This window comes from Leptosomus discolor, chromosome Z (genome assembly GCF_034619465.1).
Source record: "Leptosomus discolor isolate bLepDis1 chromosome Z, bLepDis1.hap2, whole genome shotgun sequence".
Taxonomy (NCBI): Eukaryota; Metazoa; Chordata; class Aves; order Leptosomiformes; family Leptosomidae; genus Leptosomus; species Leptosomus discolor.
Window position 1 is genome coordinate 23,844,257 of NC_141419.1, and position 22,181 is coordinate 23,866,437.

The 22,181-nt window shown below is 40.0% G+C and overlaps 1 protein-coding gene across 1 annotated transcript in view; it reads right to left on the reverse strand.

The window, feature by feature from the left end:
- SUSD1 (sushi domain containing 1) overlaps positions 1 to 14,787 on the reverse strand; it is a 56,743-nt gene extending 41,956 nt beyond the window's left edge. The window contains exons 1-7 of the mRNA XM_086479087.1: positions 14,709 to 14,787; positions 12,492 to 12,623; positions 11,110 to 11,265; positions 10,308 to 10,460; positions 8,809 to 8,985; positions 6,216 to 6,395; positions 4,045 to 4,224 (exon numbers count right to left, since the gene is read on the reverse strand). Coding sequence (XP_086335213.1) covers positions 4,045 to 4,224; positions 6,216 to 6,395; positions 8,809 to 8,985; positions 10,308 to 10,460; positions 11,110 to 11,265; positions 12,492 to 12,623; positions 14,709 to 14,787 — 1,057 coding nt within the window. The remainder of the gene's footprint in view (positions 1 to 4,044; positions 4,225 to 6,215; positions 6,396 to 8,808; positions 8,986 to 10,307; positions 10,461 to 11,109; positions 11,266 to 12,491; positions 12,624 to 14,708) is intronic.
- Positions 14,788 to 22,181: the final 7,394 nt, after the last annotated feature.

The following is a 22,181-nucleotide window of genomic DNA, read 5'->3' on the forward strand; positions in this document are numbered from 1 at the left end:
AGATGGACATTTCACACTGCATTTAGCAAGAGATAATGTAAAGAAGAGCATGCACACAAAAGCTTGTAACACAGAAGCTTGAAGCTCACGATCAGACAGAATGCACACTGGTGTGAAGAATGATTTTTTGCCTATTTGACTCCCAGGTTCACAATACATTGGGACTGGATCATCTTTTCCTCAACACAACAAGCACATGAAGTCTACGATCTGCTGACAGCTCTTACTGCCTAACACTACTTTGGAGGCTCTCACAACTGACCAGTGAGATTGCTGTGCTATCAGACTCAGCATTAAAGGGACACAAGGCTCAATTTTCCCTTTTGACTACAACAGCTACATCCCACTGCCTGAGTTTTGGAATGCTTCACCAATAATGTGCATTACCTTTCCATGCAGGTCAGGCTCACTCCCTCCTCCAGCCTTTTTACATATCCATGTACTTTTCCCACCCATGTGCAGCAGTTGCTTCTTTTGCAAAAACAATAATTTCATTTAATATATCAAAAAACACTTTCATAAATGCATTTCTAATAACATACTGAATAGTGATACTGGACACATATTTAAATACTGAGAAGTTATTCTTTAATGCGGACTTGTATTTTCTTTCCCTCGGATAAAAATAAGGAAATTGCACAAACTCTCTTTCTTAAGACACTCTATTGTTGCTACCCACACCAATAGATACTAAACACCCTGAAAACTAACAATCTCCAAAGAAAACAGACATACAGAGGTTTTATATAGAAGGAGTTCTCTAGGATCAGAATAATGAGCAGCAGCCAACCCAGCCTATGTGCTTATAGCTGGGACTAGAGCAAATTGTCACAGAAAGGATAGATCAGATATTGTGAAAAAGCTCTCCCTGACAAGGATACCTCTAAGACTTGGGACTGGGAAATTGGAAAAAACTTGAATAGTAGAAGGGAGGACTCTGCAAACAGGATGAAGAGAGCTGCAGTAGCTAAAGGGACTGTTTTCCCTTCAAAATATCCCTAACAATTGTCCAATTAACACAGAAAACTACATCAGACACAGCACTTTTTGTGCAGGAACTGACCCCTTCGTAACTGTGAAGACTGGAAAAAGTACCAAAAATAGTTTTAAAGCTGCACATGGTATTAAGAGCAAGGCAATCCCATAAGCACCCAATTTACTATAATTCATCTTCGCTTTCCCTGGATGCCCAAGAAGTGCTCAAAAGTTAAGCTCTGTGTGTATGTGCATACATGCATACACAAACACAATCTACACATATTACAAGGGGAAGAGATTTTACTTCCACGTTAGCCCTTCCTGACCTTTTACTATCAAACATTTGTATCTGAGCTCAATGAAAGACAAAACGAACTCATTTACACATTTCCATTTCAGATACCCTCCAGTTCCCCTCCCCGCCCTTCACCAAACAACACTCTTCATGGACTTGGTAACAGCTTACAATATACATTGCACACTGTGCTATTTGTAAGCACAGTTTCAGGAACAAGCATCTCAGACAGACAGCAAAGGCACAAATTACCTTTTTTTTTTGGCCTTTTGCAGCCATGATATATAATAACAAAAAAACCCCTTATCTGTGGAATCCATTCAAAAAGAAAAACATGAGTGGCAATGCTTCATTTAGTATTTTTCACTTTAATTAAAAAATGAAACTGGAAGCCTTATGTTACCTTATGTCCCATCTGGAGCCCACACCCAGAACCTCTCTTGACAAGATAACTATTACTACCAAAAAAGCTCAGGTCGACAATTTCTCCTCTGTTGACCATTTCTCCTCTGAAATTCAACAACGCAAAACCAAGCTTCTCATTTCAGACTATCCTGCATTCCTCCACTGCATGCTATAGTGCTTTATAGTCAAAGCCTTTCCCTGAAACAAACTGAAGTATTATTCCCACAAGGCAATCTTGTTTTCACTCTGAAAAAAACTTCCCAGATTTACCATGAAATTCCACCAGAGCCCAATACAATGTGTGCCTACAGTAACAGCATGCCATTTCTGCAATGAAATTAAATGAAGCCACACATTGCTACTCCACAGGGGAAAAAGAAGTTCTTCCAGGACAAGCTGTATAGGATGTCCAGACTCACACATTGAGCATACTGGACAGCCTGTATTTAATTGCTGGTATGTTCTCTGCACTTTAGCCTCTTGAGTTTATGTATACAAATCAAGGCTTGGGAAAGGAAGACTGTAATCCAGCTGACTTCACTGCTGATGGTTTAATCCAATCAACATCTGTCAGTAAAATTAATTTTGTTAAGCAATTTTTTAATATTTAAACCAGCTACTATTAAATGTACTTACATATACACACACACACATTTACTGTATACCAGAACAGACAATGCAGCAGATAACACAAATAAAGGGCATTCCATAGCAATCGCTGCCTAAGAAATGAAGAAGTGATTATTTGCCAAAGGGAATATGCTTACGGGAAATTCTTAACTTCCTTACTTCTAATGAGGTTTTTTCAGGCAGTAGGAAAAGACAAATGGTTTTCTGACTTCTATCATAAGTTATTTTGAAACAGTACATTATTTTTTCCCACCTTAATGGAAATTACTGATTAATTACACACAGTCTTAAGATCATATACATCAGAAAGGCATCATTACTGAAACAGAAATTTCATTTCATTTGAAAGTCATGTTACCTCCAGTAAGTGTGACAAATGTAGAAGTTAAGAAGCTGAAGGCCTTCGTACTAATTTTCTGTTCATGATTATTTTTTATTTCAAAGGAGCCTGGACTAGTTCGGCTATTTTTTAGAGGTTTTTTTCCATTCTGCTTGACCATAACTTTGACTTCTTTCGCCCTAGAGCTGGAATCTACATTTTTCCCTCTGTCAAAGCTCTTCTTGATATCCATGGTAATCCTGTGAGTGCAGTCTGCAGGTTCAGGCCCTTCAAAGCTTCAGAGTGCTCAACAGAGAACTCTCAGCATTGCAAAGACTGACATACCCCACTAAGTTAGCCACCCTACACAATGCTGGCTTCAATTCAGAAAGTACAGGTATGCAAATTGCCTAAATAAAATATGAATTTTGACTTCTAAAAGCAGCAGTTCCACTTCTATTAAGGCACTATAAAAAGTGAGAGAACTGCTTTTCCACATGCTCATTTTATGTGATGTCACACGTTTTATATTCACAGTGAATGCTCAAGACATGAGGCAAGAGAGGCATCAAGTGGCCACTCTTTGTGTAAAGGCTTAGTCTGCGAAGTGGCAGCATTCAAAGACACACTCTCAGTACGTCTGAAAAACATGTAGATGTTACAAAGCTACAGGAACAATACCATCTGCAAAAGACAGCACTGCTACTTAAGAACATGAGATGGACAGTCACAGAGCTATCTTGTGACACCTCTTTCTAAGGACGCAGAAGAACACTAAGGAGCACAACAGCCATAGTCAAAAACATCTGCTATATTTTTTTTGCTATTATTAAAATGTCAGTACACCATGTTTCCAAGCGCAGAGTAAGACAACACTTTTATTACAGATCTCCCTTCTCAGGACTCATTCTTCTGTAAGAAATTTCTTTTCTGGACTGAAATTCAGACAACTAGACGTAGGCTGGAAAGGCAACCATGAACAAATTTTACTTTGGGCATTATAAGAGAAGGGAAAAAAGAAAAATGAGTTTTGAATTCCATTGCCCCTACTTTCATCGCAGCTTTAGGCCCACAACAAGACATCGTTAAATGCCTTCTGCTCATCTGGTGATGCTCCCCTGGCTTTTAAAGTTGAAAGTTCTCAGTGCAACAATAAAACTCTGGTTACATTAGTCCATTTCTGTTTGGAATAAAAAGCAAGACAGCTACATAAAATCTGTGGCGTCCACTAGAAATTGCTGCATGGTTAATATTTTCTGCCATGACCTTTCTACCAAAAGCACCACCATGTTCTCTACCTCACAAATCAGAAAGGGATGTCTTGCCTTCATCCCTCCTCCTATTCCTACCTTCAAAACAGGAATGAGAAACCATTGAAACAGCACACCCCACAGCAACTTCCTATAGTAACATTTACCTTTGCATATGTACGTAATACTCTCCCACGACCGATCCATTGTGCATTCTGAAAAATTCCTGTCTCCATTAAAATAATATCCTTGTTTACACTGATAGTACACTCTGCTCCGTAGAGTAGTAGAGTTGTCCCAGATCATTTTGGTGTGTGGAATCAGCAAAGGTTTCCCACAGTCTATTTCTGGAACAGAAAAAACAGGGTAACAAAACCTGAAAATAAAACCAGGCAAAGCGCATCAAAGTGTTCAAGGAAGAGAGATGAACTGTCCCAGCAAGTTTACTTTTTTTCACTTCCTAGTGATTTCTGGAAGTCAGGCCAGCCCTTTAGAACCCAGAATTTTGTGACTGGAGACCTTCTAGCAAGGTGGGGCATTTATCCTTCAAGATGAACCATAAAATGAAACAGTATCCTGTTTAAAAATGGAGAACAAGGCTCTCTAAGCAAATTTTTACAAATGGACCTATCTTCCTGCAAGACTCTCTTATCCCTCACATGCTACTTCCTTTATTTTACCTATCATTAGTATCAACAGAGCTGAGAAACAACACATGGTCCAAGTAGTGACATAGAAGAACAGCATCAAGAAGGTCATGTTCCTTTGCCAGTGGATTTAATTCAAGCTTTGAAAAAAACGGAGAAGCCGCTACAGACAAGCAGAAAGGCACTTCCAGAGAATATTTGATGGATTTTTCAGACAAATTTAGAGATAATTAGAAAGCTAGGATAATGCACTTATTTGCTTAGCTGTTTTCAGGGGCTTCCTAATAAAATTAGGGAACAAAAAAGAGGAGTGGAGATCAAACCAATGCAAGAATATTAGCTAGGGTTAAAATTGCCTTTCAAATCCACAATGAACATTACACCCCAATAAAACATTTTGCATCACTTCACTTGTAAGAAGTAAACAATGTAAGAATTAAAATCTCAGCTTCACTAAAGCTTATATGCAGAAAACAAGTGCTTTTAAAGCTGTTTAATAAACAAACTTAAGCAATTCTGAAACTCTACCTAAAAGAAGGAGAACAAAGAAGCAAAAAACAAAGTTTAGAGAATTATGATCTGTACAACCTTTAAAGGAAAAGCTGAATAATGCAATGGGCAATACATACACCATTATGACTACCTTCCTCTTTCATATCCCAACGTGTATGAATGTATCTATCTATTATAACTCATCAGAACAAGCTTTAGACTAACTAATGCATATGCAAAGAATATGCTTAACTTATAGAAGGACAATATGTGATGAAATGCAAAAATTAGTACTGCGTAACTCCAGCTATCTGCCCACAGCCACCCTGAGATCAGACTGAAATGCAGAAACGCGGAAGTACATTTCCATGTAAAACAGCGATCCTTCTATTTAGTGACCCAGAACAAGGATATTAAAGAAGATTCTAAAAGTAGTGAGTGGTTGTAACAAACACACTGCACATTCGAAAAAAAAATACCTTTGACTGCAATGAACAGAACACTCAACTCTGCTGGATCAAGCTGAAAAGATACTAATCATCCAGTGAATGGAAATGTGAAGTTGTGCCAATATAAAAACTGACTAAAGACTGTATTATCCTGAGGTCACATTAATTAATAATATGAGCTCAGAGTAAAAATGCACTAGAATCTTGTGGCCAGAATACTTTTTTTTTAAAATGTTCCTTTGTGTTCCTTCTTATCAAGGAACTTGTTAGACTACATTCTTCCAAATCATAGTAACAAAAGAGATCTATGACTCATGTCAATTAACAATAGCATGCAGGAGCAATCATAGATTGCAACTGGAAACGGTCCCAGTACGTGAATTTTAAGGGGATGCTAACTGCTAATAGTGGTTCAATTTCTGAGTAGTGGCTTCAAGAACAGAGCAGGTATTGAGTTAGAAAAATGGCAGCAATTTAGGCTAAATTTTCATCTCAGTAATTCCAATGCCTGACACGCATAGGGATTTTGTCCTTAGAATGTTAACTTTTCAACAATTTACTGCAACTTAATCAGCACCACAGATAAAAACACCCTGTTAATAGATGGCTTTTGTTTTGTGACTTAACTTTATATGCCAGAAGACTGTATAAACCGAATGTCCAAACAGGATGTCTGTAACTGATGACTGCTATTTTTTATGGTGGCTGAAACACTTGTGCTAAATAAACCTGAAGGCAGATTTGATTTACCTTTGCACACCAAATCAGTACCATCCCACTGTCCTTTGGCATTGCAGACTGCGGTCTGATTGCCGCTTGCAATAAAGTAACCATGAACACAATTGTAAGTAACTTCATTTCCATACGTGGTCCCACTCACAGATGCTGGATGTGCATTTAAAACAGAAGGTGGAGCCCCACAATCCACACCTAGGGAGAGGAAGAAAGGACAATAAACTTGTTAGTCAGGCAGCAGAAGTAATGACGGTTGCACTCCCATGAGTATTTCTTTCACCATTATCAACTAACCCTCCTCTCCTTGCGGTAGAGCAACAACTGCCTCATGTCCTCTACGACACCCCCACCGTGACTGAGTACTGTAGCTAATCTCCATGGTAGAGCCGCTCACAAATAAAATTACCTCTGCCTTTCTCTCAGGATGGCATGCTAAATCTGTGACTTCTTCTCCAGTCTAGCTGCTGGCATACAGAAAATGTCCTGGCTTTTTTTTTTTTTTTAAATCTTTCAGATTCTCCAGCTTTTACAAACCTGATTACAGGTGGAAAGTTGGTTCTATACCATCTGCAGTAAGCAAGTCAGAGGGAGGCAGACGAGAAGGAACTGCCTTTACGAAGAGAAACATTAAAAAGCGCACAAGGACCAGAGAAATGCAAAACCATAGAAAAGGTTACAACATACAATTCAAAAGCTTCCTGTTAAAGCAAGAGTCTACATGGTGTTCAAAATGCATTGTTATAGTTGCTCTTTTCACAAACATGCTGAGTTATCATTTACAAACGCATAAAACAAAGCTAAATAGCACAAAAAAGCAATGTGCTTGATATGACGTCCATTTTCTAAGGCAAGCAACCATCTAAAAGCCTTTCATGTTATCATGACACAACACTAACATTCAACTACACCTCTTCACATACATCACATCTTCCCATGAAACTACCTGACTTTTAATCTCAAAACAATTCTATTATTATTATTCAAGTGAAGCTATACTCTTCAAAGACGCGTTTACATCCATATACTTAAATTAAAAAAAGGGTATATGCTCCACTTACAGTACTCTGATGTTAGGTCACAGATCTTACCAAGTTTGACTCACCTTCAATGCCCGGTATCATGACTATATAAAATAAACTCCTAAATTACCATAGCAAGGAAGACAAGAGACAAACATTGATTTTCCTGAAAGAGAAGACATTACACCTGGCCAGATGAAATTCTTAAACTAGCAATAAAGGCTTATCAGGGAAACTCTTGAATTTAAAGAATTATGGCTTTACTAATATTAAAAAAAATAAAATTCAGACTTGTTCGTTTCACAAAAAGGGAAGCCCTAACTGAAATCCAAGGAAAAAAAAGCTTGCAATACAAAGGGGAAATAAGGTTGTAATTTCAGACTCACGGGCTGTTTCTTGGTGTTTGATGTATTTTATTTCATTTAACGACGAGAGTGTGTGCAGAAACTCTGACTCAACCTACTGTTTCATTGTAGAAATTTAAAAAGTCACATGAAAAAGCAATCACTGAAAAATATTAATAAAAAAAAAAATGTACCAACAACTCACAAAGACTGCACTCTACAAGCTTTCTTTAGGGATCTCTTGAGACTTTGGGCACTGCCTTTTTGTTTTCAAATTCACTGTCCTTTTTCTTTTTTTGAAAAACGTTATTTTAATTGTTTTACTTTTGATGCCAGTAATTTAGTATTAAATCATTTTATGTTTTCTTTCTTAATAATTTTCCAGTCATATTTAACATTTTGCTTTTCCCAGCCACACTGATTTAGCATCCTTATTCTAATCTATTCCCTTCCCATACACATATGCAAAGATTACATTTTTATCCACTCTCAAAGGGAAAAAAAAAAAACAGAGAAAGAATTACAAACCAAGGGGGCTTTTGTATTTTGAGAGAAGGAAATCTACTCATTAAGTGATAATTTTCAGGATGCCAATTCTCCCCTGGAGAATTGTTATAAACAGTGTAACTTCTGCTAGCTAGCACTTCAAGTGTAATTTAACTAATACACAGACTTTCTAAGTACTCACAGGAACAAAATCCTGCACTTGTAAGCAGTAATAGTTCAATAAAATGGGTGATTAGAACACCCAAGCAAGTGGAAGGCTCAAAGATGCTCACGGGGAAACTTCACACTGCAGAGATGCACAAATGCTTTTACAATCATGAAGGCTATCCAGAGATGAGGGGTGATACGATGCCCCTCTTTTGCACCTACAGTCAACCTTAGAAAACACTTCACAAGCTGTCAGAAAAATTCTTTTCATGAGAGGTAACTGATGCATTCCAACTCGGTGGCCTTTCTCATGAAATCCTACAGAAATCTAGTTGTTTTCTAGGCCTTGGTTCACAGGCACAAGGACACACTGCAGTGTCTGTAAAAAAACATCAGCATCGAAAATGTCATTACACTAACAAGAAGAGGTGGCACAATTTTCCCTTTCTTTACTTTTTTTTTTGCAAATAGCCACATCTTGAAAAAATATCCTTCGGATTGAGGAAACAGTCTACTGTCTTTCACAAACATGTTGCCCATGCATAAACCCCCTTAATGAAGAATTTAAGGAAGACTTAAGACTCTTTTCACCTTTACAGCTTAAAGCAGCAGGTTCCCAAGTTTCATTTGCAGTGCAATATGAGAACTTCTCCTCGTTGCTGTAAAACCCTTCTTTACATTCGTAACGAACTGCACTTCCTGGTAGCAAGCTGTAGTTCCCCACAATGTAGCCATGCTTCATTTCAGGAGGGGAACCACATCCAATTTCTGCAAAGAGACTGGGTGAAAACATCTCACAGTACAAAAATCACAACACACAACCACTTTAAAATGAGCTAAACCAGATAGTCACATCACAAAACACACCCAGCTGATGAATCTTAGGGGTCAACAAAGGGGTATAAGATTAGAGGTGAAGAGTTGTACTGGCCACAGCTGGAGGAACACAGTGATCCAGGTATTGAGCTACATCTTTACTAACATACAGCTCAAGCCATTCACAACACCAAAGAGAAGACCCTGTAATGTGATGGTGCTTTGTATGTGCCATTCTGGGTACCGCGACGGCTAAATGATCCTTCAACACCAGAGGAAAACTTCAGGCCCCAATGCACAGCTTTATTTCCCTGTGCATGGGAAAGGTGAAGCACCACGGATAGGCTGAAACGAAATGGTCTGCCTCTCAATTTCTCCATCTCACTGAACCAGCCTGCATATAAAAGCTATATTCCTTCAGCACAGCTGCTTGACAGGGTCCCCTTGTCCAGCTCTGCACGTGACACAGTAGAGACACCCTACTTTACCACAGCACGTGGAAGGGGAAGCTGGTGAGGTAAGCAGGGTTATCAGCAATTCCAGCAAAATGAAGTGGAGCACTCCAGTTGGAAAAACTGGACAAACTACAGGCAGTGAGCTTTACTGACATTCTTGCAATAATTCAGAAATGAGAGCTGGACACAATCAAGGCAGCTCCTTCCAGCTGGGATGCCCGAGTTCATTACATACTCTGACAGCTAAAGTTACACTGCTAGCACTTTGCGTCTGTGAAAACCTACACCAGAGAGGAAAGGAGGACAACTTGAAATAGACACTTTTTTGTTGTTGTTATGGCAAGATAAACAGAACAGTTTATTTATGAAGGTTGCACAGTATGTAATAAACAGCTAAACTATTATTTTATTAGTCCTCTCCCCTAGGCTTGTTTCATTCATTCGATCTCTCTTACCACCTATTTACCCTCTCTTCCTTTCCTTCATGCTGTGTGATTACATAAGCAAGTAGATTATACTACACTTCCTTCCTATTCAGAAACTAACTACATCACCTTCATGGCATTATTAAGCTTCTCTGACCCTGCACACCTGAACCACTGCTGAGAGCCTGTAGAAATCATATCCGGTGTTGACTCTACCATCCAGACCATCACTGGAACAAACTGAACCCAAGAACAAAAAAATGATAGGGCAGGTGAAGTCCACAGAGAGGGCTTTTGCCCTGCAGACTTAAATGCACAGGTCAGAGCAGGTACTACTATACCATGTAAGATCTGACTTTATCTGCTAGCAAAAATGGCATCCAAAGACTCTCACCTTTGCATGAAACTATGTTCCCATCTGGATGAAAAGAACGCTCTCCGTTTTCTAATTTATAACCATCATTGCAGTAACACTTGTAGCTTCCTTCAGTATTCACACATCTTGCATTGCGACCACACAGCCCAGACTCCTCACATTCATCTATATCTAAAAATTCAGAGAAAAATATATGCACTTCGTAACAAGGGGTTTTTTTAATTAATTAATGTCAGACCCAAGCTTAAAACAAATACAGCATTCCATGAAGGGTTCTACACAGCTTCTGATGGCTCGTCTGGAAAACAAAGGAGCTTATCGTTGCCTGGTGTTCAAGCATCTGAAAGGACAAGACTCTCAATTTTATAGCTAGCTATCTTTTGAATTGTTTTACCTAACAAATAGTTTCCAATGTTATCTCCTTCTACAACAACCCCAGAAAAATCACATACCTGCAAATATCTTCACCAGTTACAACAGTTCTCTACTGTAACAAGGAACAGGCTAATATTCTACACTAAACACAAATAAAAAATTATGGGGGAACGAGAAGTATCATCTTATTTTCTTTAATCCAGCTTCTTCTTCTGGAAAGATTATTGTGACTGCGAAGCAACGATTTGTAACATAGCAAAGAATGCAAAATAGAGCTAATCATAGCCGTTAGAACCTAAATGTCAAATAAGTGTTTGCATCCACAGCAGAAAGTGCTCTGATACAGTATTAGAAAGTAAGTTTTGAAGCAACGGGAAAAAAAGATCTGTGCAATACAAAACTAAGTTCTGGATCCCTGGTGCTCAAGATTCTTTGTGACATCTACCTGTACAGTTTGTGCCATCATTGGGAATAAATGTCTTGTTGTTGTTGGAGGCTCGGTATCCATCAAGGCAAACACAGTAAAAACTTCCATGTGTATTATGACACAGGGTATGATTTCCACAGATCTTGCTAGCTCCAATCTGGCATTCATCTTTATCTGTTAACACATTTAAAACACATCAGAGAGAGACTTAAGAAATTAAGGGTATCCTCCCCTCCTCACTCATTCTTGTGTAACCAGACTTCCCCTTACTGTTTTTCTTTCTAAGTTATCTGGGGTGTAAACACTGCTAGTAAAGGCTAGAGTATTTAGACCAACAGAGGTTGTTGTCCCTGGATGAAACCATGAATAAAGTTTCATGACACAGCTTGAGTTGATCTAAGAGCTGCTAAAACCAGAGGGCCCTGCTCTCCGCTTCTGCTCTTCCTTACAGCATGCCCTGGCTGCAGCACTTGATGGAGCTTGTGCTGATCTTACCCAAGTCGCTCAACTGCCAGAGAATCAACATCGCAAAATAGGCAGCTTGTCTTCTCGCACAATAATGAGAAAGCTGAACTCTGTGCAGGGCCCTATTGGTGCCAGTGCTTGTGCAGGGAGGGGAAGAGATGGAGTGGAAAAGCTGAGAGGTGGAGGACCTTCCCCTTCAAGCAGTGGTAAGCTATCACACACACTAAGACACAGCATTTGACATCATCCTTTGTTTCATGTATTGATTTGTCACGTATGAGATAGTATTAAAGGGACACTATCAGCTACAGTAATAAAACAACACTGAACAACACTTTTCATGTAACAGACATTCACACTCAAGAAATCTGTGTATATATGCCCATTAAGAAGAGATCTTTGACTAATTAAACTAATTTTTAGTTACTTAGTCATCTGAGGTAACTGGAAATATCAGCAAAAATGCACTAATTTTACTTGTCAGTTTTATAGTCTAGTTTTCAGTTCAATGATGCATAGGCTGAAAAGAATAATAAAGTGAAGCCCACCATATTTAAATATTTTTTAATGAAGCTAGGATAAAAAACATTAAATAAATCCAATACATTATATTTTAAAAGTAAATGTTTGATAAAGCCCTACGTTTGCTAAGACAAAATTAATTTACATCCTTCATTACATAGCAGAAACTGAATAAAACAGTTAAGCAAGTAACTACAAAATGGTATTCCATCAAGTACAAGTAAGTACAGCTCACAGCTAGCCATCGGGAAAAAATAAAGGAAAAACAATCCACACATACTCCACATTTTGGAAATTCTGCCAGGAAATGACAAAGCTTTTACCATGTTTTGAAGAATCTGGTAATATCACTCCAGAAAGTACATTTCAGGAATATACACAGTTTCTTGCCTTTTTACAAACAGGCTGCCTACCTTGACAATGGGTTCTTCCATTGCCTACAAATCCATAGTTACAGATGCAGACGCTTTTTCCTTCAATTTGATGACATGTAGCATGAATGTGGCAAGTTGCACAGACATCTGAAATGGATCTGTTCACAATTGCTTTAAGAACAAAAAAAAGGACCACAAAGGTGGTCTGACATGGGTAACCAGCACAGAAATTTAAAGTGGAGACAAAATCCAGATAGACAAAATCCAACACATAGAAAAAAATCCCATCTCCTACCACCTTATTTTCAAACTTGCAGGAAAACCACAGCCACAGTATTCAGAGACCAAAGATAACAAAATAAACAGAAATGATTAAACAAAATAACTACACTGAACTGTTTTCTCCATCCATCTATTATCTGACAACAAGAAAAACATCTTTCCAGCAGTAATAAGGCTTACAAGACAGGTAGGTGCTGGTCTCTTCTCACAGGTAATTAATGATAGAACATGAGGGAATGCACTCAAAGCTGCACCAGGGTAGGTTTAGGCTTGACATTACGAAAAATTTTTTCACTGAAAGGGCTGTCAGACATTGCAATAGGCTGCCCAGGGAGGTGGCTGAGTCTCCAGCTCTTAATGTGTTTAAAGGTCGTTTAGATGTGGTGCTTGGAGATATGGTCTAGGGGTGTACTTGGTAGAGTAGGGTTGGTGGTTGGACTTGGTGATCTCAAAGGTCTTTTCCAACCTGAATGATTCTATGATTCTACGACATACAATAAATAAGACCTATCCAATATTACTAATCTTTTCTCCATAATAATTTTCTTTCCCTTTTGCCATCATTTCTGTTTCCTCATTTATTCTATTATTTTGTTACTATTAATTACACATAGATATTTGGGCTATTTATCAATCTATTTGTATGTTGTGTATCATCAACATGTATACGGTATAAATGCTATTCATAAAACCGAAGTCAAGAATGCTGCTAAGAGGAAAACGACTTAAAGTAATTTTAGAAATTAATTTGTATTAGAAGTAGTTCACCAGTGTATGATACACAACTTAATTTACTGTAATTTGATAGGGCTATAAAAATATACGAAACTAGAACAAAATATTAATTCACTCCCTTATTTGTATTCATACTTTCAGTGCATTATGTGCATTCGCTTCATTTTGTGTAAGCTCTTTTTGTTATCTTCACACGTGCACGGGCTTCCCAAACGATAAACCCCAGAATGGACAGCTTGAACGCAGACAAAGCATGTATATGCTTACACCATTTTTACATTTTTTAGAAATAACTAACACTGCACAAGCTGATGTTGTCTCATGATGCTGGATGTAGCAGTATGGAATTTCTTACTCTTTTAAAGACAGCCAAGATGGATAAGGATGGTGTGGTTCTTACAGAATGCAAATCCTACTGTGTATATAGCAGCTCTGGCAAAATTTTGCCTGCCTTTACTTGGTGCCTAAATACATAACTGTAGCTGGAAGGTGAAGGCATCTGAACGCTCTAGCCAGCTTTCTTCACGCATCAAATTTATCAGTGTGATAAAACTGCCCTTACACACACACACACTTGTTTCACCTATATTCACAGTGTGCTTCATGGGAAGCATCGCAGAGTCCTACTTTTAATTCTCAATTCTTTTATATACTTTTGTGTGCACGTTCCTAATAAGAACAGAAAACAAAAATGTCATGCAGGTCAGCATGCAATGGTAGCCAACGTAGACCAGAAAATTAAATTTAAAAACAGGCATGGTAGGATCTCTCTCGTGATAATTCAATCTTCTGATAAGACATGGGAGTGTCCTCCTCAGATTGCTGCTGAGTGAGATAAAAAATGGTCCCGACCCCCCCTTACTACTATGGATGAAACTTTATGACCTGTTTCTCCTCAACAGCACGCGATTTTTCACTCCGGCACTGAAAGAACCTCACGGTTCCAGCCCTACCCAGGCGCCCCCTCGCCCGCGGCTGCCGCCCAGGCCAGGCCCTCTCCCCGGGCAGGCGCACGACGCCGCTACCCCATCGACCTCACTGGACGGCGACGAGACGCACCGGACAGCGCCAAACATGGCGCCCCGCGAGCTGCGTCGGCCACCACCGCCGGGCGTCAGTAGGGCAGGTGCACACCGCCAGGCCGCAGTCCTCCCGCCGCCGCCGCCCTCACGGCCCGAGGCCCCGCCGCGGCCCTGAGCGAGCGGAGCGGGGCCGGGCCCGGAGAGGGGCCGCACTTACCCCGCCGCCGCCCTGAACACTGCAGCAGCGCCAGCAGCAGCAGGAGCGGTCCCACGGCCCGGCCACCCCGCGGGCTCATGTCCCTGCCGCCGCGGCCTCCGCGCCCCTTGGTGCTGGCCGGCCCCGGTGCCTCCGCATCCTCCCCGCGGGGTGGAGGGTGGGAGGGGACCCCGAGGGGAGGGCGAAAGGTCGCGGCCCCTGGGCCGAGGGCGTCGGGCCGCCCCGAGCGCCTGCCTCCCGGCGGGGCGGGGGCACCCGCAGGCGGCCCTTATCGTCGCCGCCGCCGCGCCCTCGGGCCCCCCGGCTTTCCCCTCAGCGAGGCCCCTTTCCTCCCTCGGCCGAAGAGCCCTTGCCCGCAAAAGCCTCTCTCTTTCCTTTTTTTTTTTCTTTTCCTTTTTTTTTTTTTCTTTTTTCTCTTCCCTCGCACAACCCCTTTCCTTCCCCGGGACACCGCCTCTACCCAGGCCAGGCGAGTGTCAAACCTGATAAGGGCTGTTGGTGGCTGTGGCGGCCGGCCCTCACCGCGGAGAGGGGGGAGAAGCGGAGGGAAGGGTTATGTATGATTCCTGCGAAAAGCGACTGGCAAGTTACAGCTATTCATATGTGGCAGCCGTGCTGCTCCTTGCCTGCCCACTGTGGGGTCCTCCTGCCCCGGCAGCACACGGGGCTGAGCGGCACCTCCCAGTTGATGTTGTTGGGTCTGGGTGGCAGCTCCTGGTTGATGCTGTTGGGACTGGGTGGCAGCTCCTGGTTGATGTCGTTGAGGAAGGGTGGCCACTGGCAGATCCTCGGGCCCGCTTGGGGCAATGGCACAGCCCTGCGTTTGGAAGGGGCCTCTGGGCCAAGCATAAGAAGGAACTGCTCGACAGCTCTGCTGGAGCTGTCTGCAGGCTTGCCTGAAGTTGGCACATGATGTACGTTGTGTAACTGTACACCACTCACCCTTGGTACTTGAAATTAAGTGACATTTTCACGCTGCAAGCCTTCGCCACAGGACAGGTGAATCCCAATTTTTTAGTCAGTACCAGCAGCACTGCCTGAAGAGTTTCCTGCTGCAGAAAAATAGTACCATGATCCTCATTCAGGTCTGCGAGGCTGAAGTTTAGAAAGCTGTATAAACTTGTATTTATTTACAAATACTGTTGGCCAGTTATCACAACTACAACAGAATGGTGCCAAAGAGATGAATGGGGGAAGCCTAACACAAAGGTAGATTTAAGCATCTTTGATATGCTCTAATGAGCTTCCTGAAGAAGTTTTGCTCGTGTGCTATGTTGGCTTAATGCTAACACAGTTCAGTCCTCCATCACAATTGCATTTAAGTGACATAACCTGGTCTTTTAGTGCTGTGTTATAACAAAAAGACCAAACAATCTGTGTCTGATTTCAATGGAAACAAAACCGAGTTTCATAAAACTTATCAGCTTCATTGATTATTTGCTTTTATTTATGTAAGTTGGCATCATCTTTTAGGCTCACCCAGCCGTCAACAAGGCACCAAGTAGCCGCTTGCTCACTCCTATGTGACCCCCGCTCAGTGGGATGGGGAGGGGAAAATAAACCCAAAAGCCCCAAGAGTCAAGACAAAGGACAGGGAGGGCTCACTCACCAGTTATGGTCACAGGCAAGAGACAGACTTAACTTGAGGATAGCAACATAAATTTAATTCAAACACCACCGCAACCAAGGATAATGAGAGATACAACCACATCTTAAAAGCACCTTCCCCGCACCCCTCCCTTGTTCCCAAGCTCAGCTTTGCTCCTGATTTCTCTCCCTCCTCCCCACAGCAATGCAGGGGGGCAGGGAATGGGGGTTGCGGTCCGTTCATCACAAGTTGTTTCTGCTGCTCCTTCCTCTTCAGAGAGATGGGGCCTCACAGCCCTCCCCTGCTCCAGCGTGGTTCCCTTCTGTGGGCTGCCATCATCCCAGCAGCAGAATGCTCCAGCATGATCTTGCTTGGAGTCACGGGCTTCTTCAGGTGCAGCTATCTGCTCTGCCATGGGGTCCTCCATGGGCTGCAAGTGGGCATCTGCTTTTGGGATAACACACCACAGATGTCAGTACTGCATATTTCTGTCTTAAATTACTGAAAGTGGAGAGATGCATTCTCAATGGTGGCGAGTAGTTCATTGCTATAAGGAATGATTCAGAGCAGAATTGTTCTGCACAATGTGTTAAAAATTATTTGGAAATTACATTTTTTCTCTCCCGAGTTGCAGACCCACTAACTGCAATTTCTACTGTTCCTTTCATAAAAAGAAGGGTGAGCAACTGTTTAGAATTATAAACACCTCACACCGCAAACAGGAAAATATTTTTGGCAGTAAGCCTGAAGAAATATATCATTGTATTTTTGAAGAGAACAAGTTAAAAAATAGAATATAAGTATTCTTTTCAGAAAGTAACAAGGAAGTGCATCAGTTGAAGAAAATGCAGAATCTAGACTGAAACAAACCTTGTTATTTTATTTCAGCCGCCAATCAGCAGCTGTTTAAGATGTACTTCAGTACTGAATAATTAAACTACATACAAAGGCTACTTTAAATTATGTGTATGTTGTTTGCATATCTAAATTCAAAGCACAGTCATATGAAATAAGTGTGAAAAGGATGTTGAGAGGTCATCTATTCTGGTTTTGTGCTCTGTGACAAGATTTACTCTACATAAATGATCCTGACATACTTGTCTAACCTGCTCTTTATAGTGACAGTGATGTAGAATTCACAGCATTCCCAAGCAACCTGTTCCAATACTTCGCTCTCTTTGTAATCTGAAAATGGAAATCTATGGTTCAGCATCACTTTTTTTTTAAATTGTTAAGTCTTTTTTTTTTGTTTCACTACAGACTCCCAACAGCCTTCATGATCTGGACCAAGGTTTGATTCAGCCACTGAAATGAGTCACTGATCATTTCTGCTCTGAGGTCACCCGCCCAAGTCCTGAACTAATTTAATTAGAGAGGCAATTAGAGATTTAGGAGGGTAAGACAGATCAGTGTCCCAACATGCTGATCTACAGTTTAGGCAAATTTAGTTTATTTCATACAAAAATCTGTCTAATGAAAATACAGGATAATATCCACATAGATTTTCTGTTCTGGATAGGATAAGGTTTTTAATCTTTTCACTGCCAAACTTAAAAGGACGTAGTTTGTAATTACTATGTTTCCTTTGTCCCTAATAGCATTAAATCTCACTAACCAGAAGACATCTGCACCAGTATTTCTCTTCTTTGTGATAAGAAAACGGTTGTGATGGTCAAAGTAATTTAATTCATCCAGAGACACTTGGAAGTTTCCTGTGCAGTTTTTCCTTGCAGCTGTCTAAATGGAGATAATTGAAAATCAGAAAGGCAAGCAGGATTAAACATCTCCTCACCCGTCTGTATTTGTTCTGTCTCCTTTGCAGACAGTGAATGTCACTATGTCATCTAAATCCCTTTCTTTTTGTAATGATGTTTTGCATAGATTACACTACTTATTCTGACATATAAAGACAAAATATTTGATACTAACGGCCCTTTTAGCAAACAGATTTTTAAAAACACAGCAAACATCTTCAGCTAGAGTGAATAAATGTAATTCATCCTTGTTAACAGATCACTCAGCTAATTCACAATGTAGTTGCATTCTTGAACAGCTTGCTATCGAGCACTTCTTTCCAGCTGGCAATGCAAAGAGTAACTGCAACTTGATGGAAGGTACCCTCCATCTGAATTCTGCCCCTCTTGCCTATTTAAAACAAGTCAGATTAATAACTGGTTTCTGGTTATCCATTTAATTTCCAGAATAAGCAACAGCAGTTATTGAAGCAGAAATAACTGAAAAATTGGCTGACCCTCTTCAGCTTCTGCAGAAAATGCTTCAGTAAATATTGCACAGAAGAAAAGCATTCTCTTGTAATGAATTTTGCTACAAAGGAAATATTACCACTCAAGTTGTTTGCAGCATTTCTGTCTATACTCTCAGGCGCCCCTATGCCATTGTCTCAACTTATGACAAATGAAGTCAAGATGAAAAAAAGAAATGTGATTTCCGCAAAAGAACTAGAGCGAGAGATACCTGAATTTGAACCTTAAATATTGAATGCTTCTATACAATTACCCTGGAGGATAGGCTTTGGATGAAACAGACATCAGAGCATGTCGTATACATCTCATAGCAAGAGTATGGTAGGTGATAAAGCCTGCTGACAGTTGCTGCTAATCAGAAAAGCAGTTCTACAGAGCAAAAGGGCTGCTATCTGTGGGCTTTAGCATTGGAGTAGGAGCCCAAACTGAGTTTTGCCACAAACTCACTGTGACCTTTGATAAGATAACTGCTTTCTACCTCTCTCCGCTTCTGCTTCCCACAACTAAGTGTGAAACAGGATAATATTCCTACATAGGTGTGTTCATACATAATACCATAAAAGTGGGTCTGAGATGATGCAATGTAAACTTCTCTGGTTGAAGCTTTCATGTCACTACAATCTGCAACAATTTTTAAACCACAAGGACTCAGCATCAATCCGTTTATTGGGTAAGATCCTAATGTAATGGATCTTGGAGTATCATGTGAGAAGGTTACTGACTAGTCATTGCTTCTGATTGTTCCATGCTGTTATATACAAGCCATGTCTTTATTTTGCAGGCTATGCTGATTGAAGGCAATAGTTAAGAGGAGTGAGGCAGAGAGTCATAAAAGAGAAGTGGAGAAAAAAGAGAGTAACAGCACCCCCTTCACAACACTATTTTTTTTTTTTAATAATGTATGATTTTCTGATCATCCAGATAGATGCACAGTCATCTTTTCCTTTCTGATCCTAGCACACCTGCTAAAATCAGAAGAGAAGAAACGAGCTTAATGCTTCCTTCTCTTCCAGGCTCCCCAAGCTAAGCCATAGGGTGCTGGCCTTACTATAGCAGCTGCATAAAACTTAATAACAACTTAGAGCTAAGGCAACCATTAATGATATATTCTTTGATAGTTACAGGAAGAAAACCAAATCCCACTGTGTTATCCTTCTCTCACTGTTACCCTTGCTATATTTTAGGGCAAGATCAGTCTAGAAGTGCTATAATCATTAGATGGGAAATATGGCTATATTTCTATGGTTGTATTACAAACTATATTATTTATGAAAATAGAAAATTCCATACACACATCTCATGAGATGGGAAAAACAAATACTAGACACTCTAAATGAAACAGTTCTCTTCAAGCTGTTCTGGCAGCTGGAGGTCTTTTCCCACAGCTTCTTTTCCTACAGACCAACTGTATTTTGTAACCTGGCAATCTCATATTTGCATCAACACTGTGTAGTGGGAAAGAAGAGGGGAAGTAAACACCCTGATCTTCAGTCCCTGTGTTTGTAAGCAATTCAGCTTTCACATGCTGTTTATCCAGTTTAAAGAAACTGTTATTATCTCAAATAGAACGCGCCTCAAGTTACTCTGTTTTTAGACTCTGGGAACACAAAGCCAGCAGGATGAGTTAGATTTCAGATTCAAAAGAATATGCATTCATTTTTGGCAGACAAAGAGAGAGTGCTTTTGTTTGGTTTCAAAAATAGCTCTGCTCTTTGGTCTTCCAAAATTCAATTAGATGTAACTATTCTTTCTACATTTACTGGTGATCAGAAGAGAAAAAAAGCCTGAGTGATGACATTCGTATTTTGTCATGAATTGTAGTAAAGATGCAAGACTGACGTTTCTAGGGAAATAAAAGGTCACTTAGTCTTTTTTTTATACTAATTGTGAAGCTGACAGCCCCATTTATCTTCAAATAATTTTCAATATTCCCACAAGACTCTTCAAGACTATCAGTAATGCTGCTATCCAGAAACTGATTTGCAACATGAGACCACTTGCCACAGTAATTAAGGGTTGAATTCTGTCTAGTACTGAACATTTGTTGTTGCACCACAAAAATACAGTAGCTAAATGACAATATCATTGACCTTTAGTGGGATTTTGTCTACTACCTGCTTCTTCCTACCAAGAAGAGAGTATGTGGTAGTCAATAGGACCTAAATAAAAACTAGGGATCAGAGATATGTGCAAAGATGATGAAAAATTCTCTATAAAAGCAAAAGAAACTATTTTGAGGATAGGTGTTCTCATTCTAAAAGGTCCTAAAAATTTCGAGGTAAAGACTCACACAACTAGCTTAGTCAATTGCTCCATTTTATATGACTCAAAGTTTGGGAGATTACTGTACATCTCTGATAAAGGATCTATATGTGAAAATGCATTTTTGTATGTACTGGCTTTGGAACACTGCTTGTCAAACCATAAAAACACAAATATTTGATACAAGTATTTTTTTTAAAGCACTGTCTAGGATTAAAATATTCCCAAATATTAAGAAATTTCCAAATTAAGATCTTTTCAAAATGAAACTGTTCTTTAAATTTAATCATCTCTGTTTTAATCTGAAAACTTTGGCAGAGAAGTGTCACTGTGGATGGCACAATAGCTAGGAAACAGGAAAAACCTATCTGAAACAAAGCCATTGCTTAATTGTGATCAGTGTTGCGGTGAAATGTTTGAAAAAACAAAGCATTACTGGCAGAAAAACACTCAGAAATGTCTGTGTATTAGAAGCATAGAAACATCTATAGGCATTATTAACTTATCTTTTGCCTAAGGCAAAATAGCTGCATCTTGGAAATCATGAGATTTAGAACTAACCTGCTCTGCCTTTATAGTTTGGGTTTTGTTTGTTTTTTTTTTTTCCTCTGTGTATATAAAAAACACACCTTAACAACAACCTGAGCATTTCATTGCAGGTTATCACAAAATTAAAACATAGTGCATATTAACTGTGCTTTTCTAATGGTCTCTGAATGAGAGATTTATCCAGCACAGCATTTCTCAAACAGCAGCTTTTCCAAATCTCGGGAATCCAGATTTTTGAACATATTTTTCACTCAGAACAACAACAAAATAATTTTAATCAAACCAGTTCAACGTTCACTTATACCTGGTGATTCTTTTACACTTATGATTCTAGAGACAATTATGCCTAAAGTGAACACTTGGACCTATAGTAAATATTTAAGACCCAGAATCAAAATTTTGGGCATGTTTTAAACTTGTGCAGCTTGTCTTCCTGAGGAATACATGGCCAACCTGAATTCTAGAATATTCCCTCAGAACTAGAATCATAGAATCATTCAGGTTGGCAAAGACCTTTGAGATCATCAAGTCCAACCACCAACCCTACTCTACCAAGTACATCCCTAGACCATATCTCCAAGCACCACATCTAAACAACCTTTAAACACATTAAGGGATGGTGATTCAACCACCTCCCTGGGCAGCCTCTTGCAATGTCTGACAGCCCGTTCAGTGAAGAAATTTTTCCTAATGTCAAGCCTAAACCTACCTTGCTGCAGCTTGAGTGCATTCCCTATTGTTCTATCACTAATTACCTGTGAGAAGAGACCAGCACCTGCCTCTCTACAATGTCTCTCAGGTAGCTGTAGA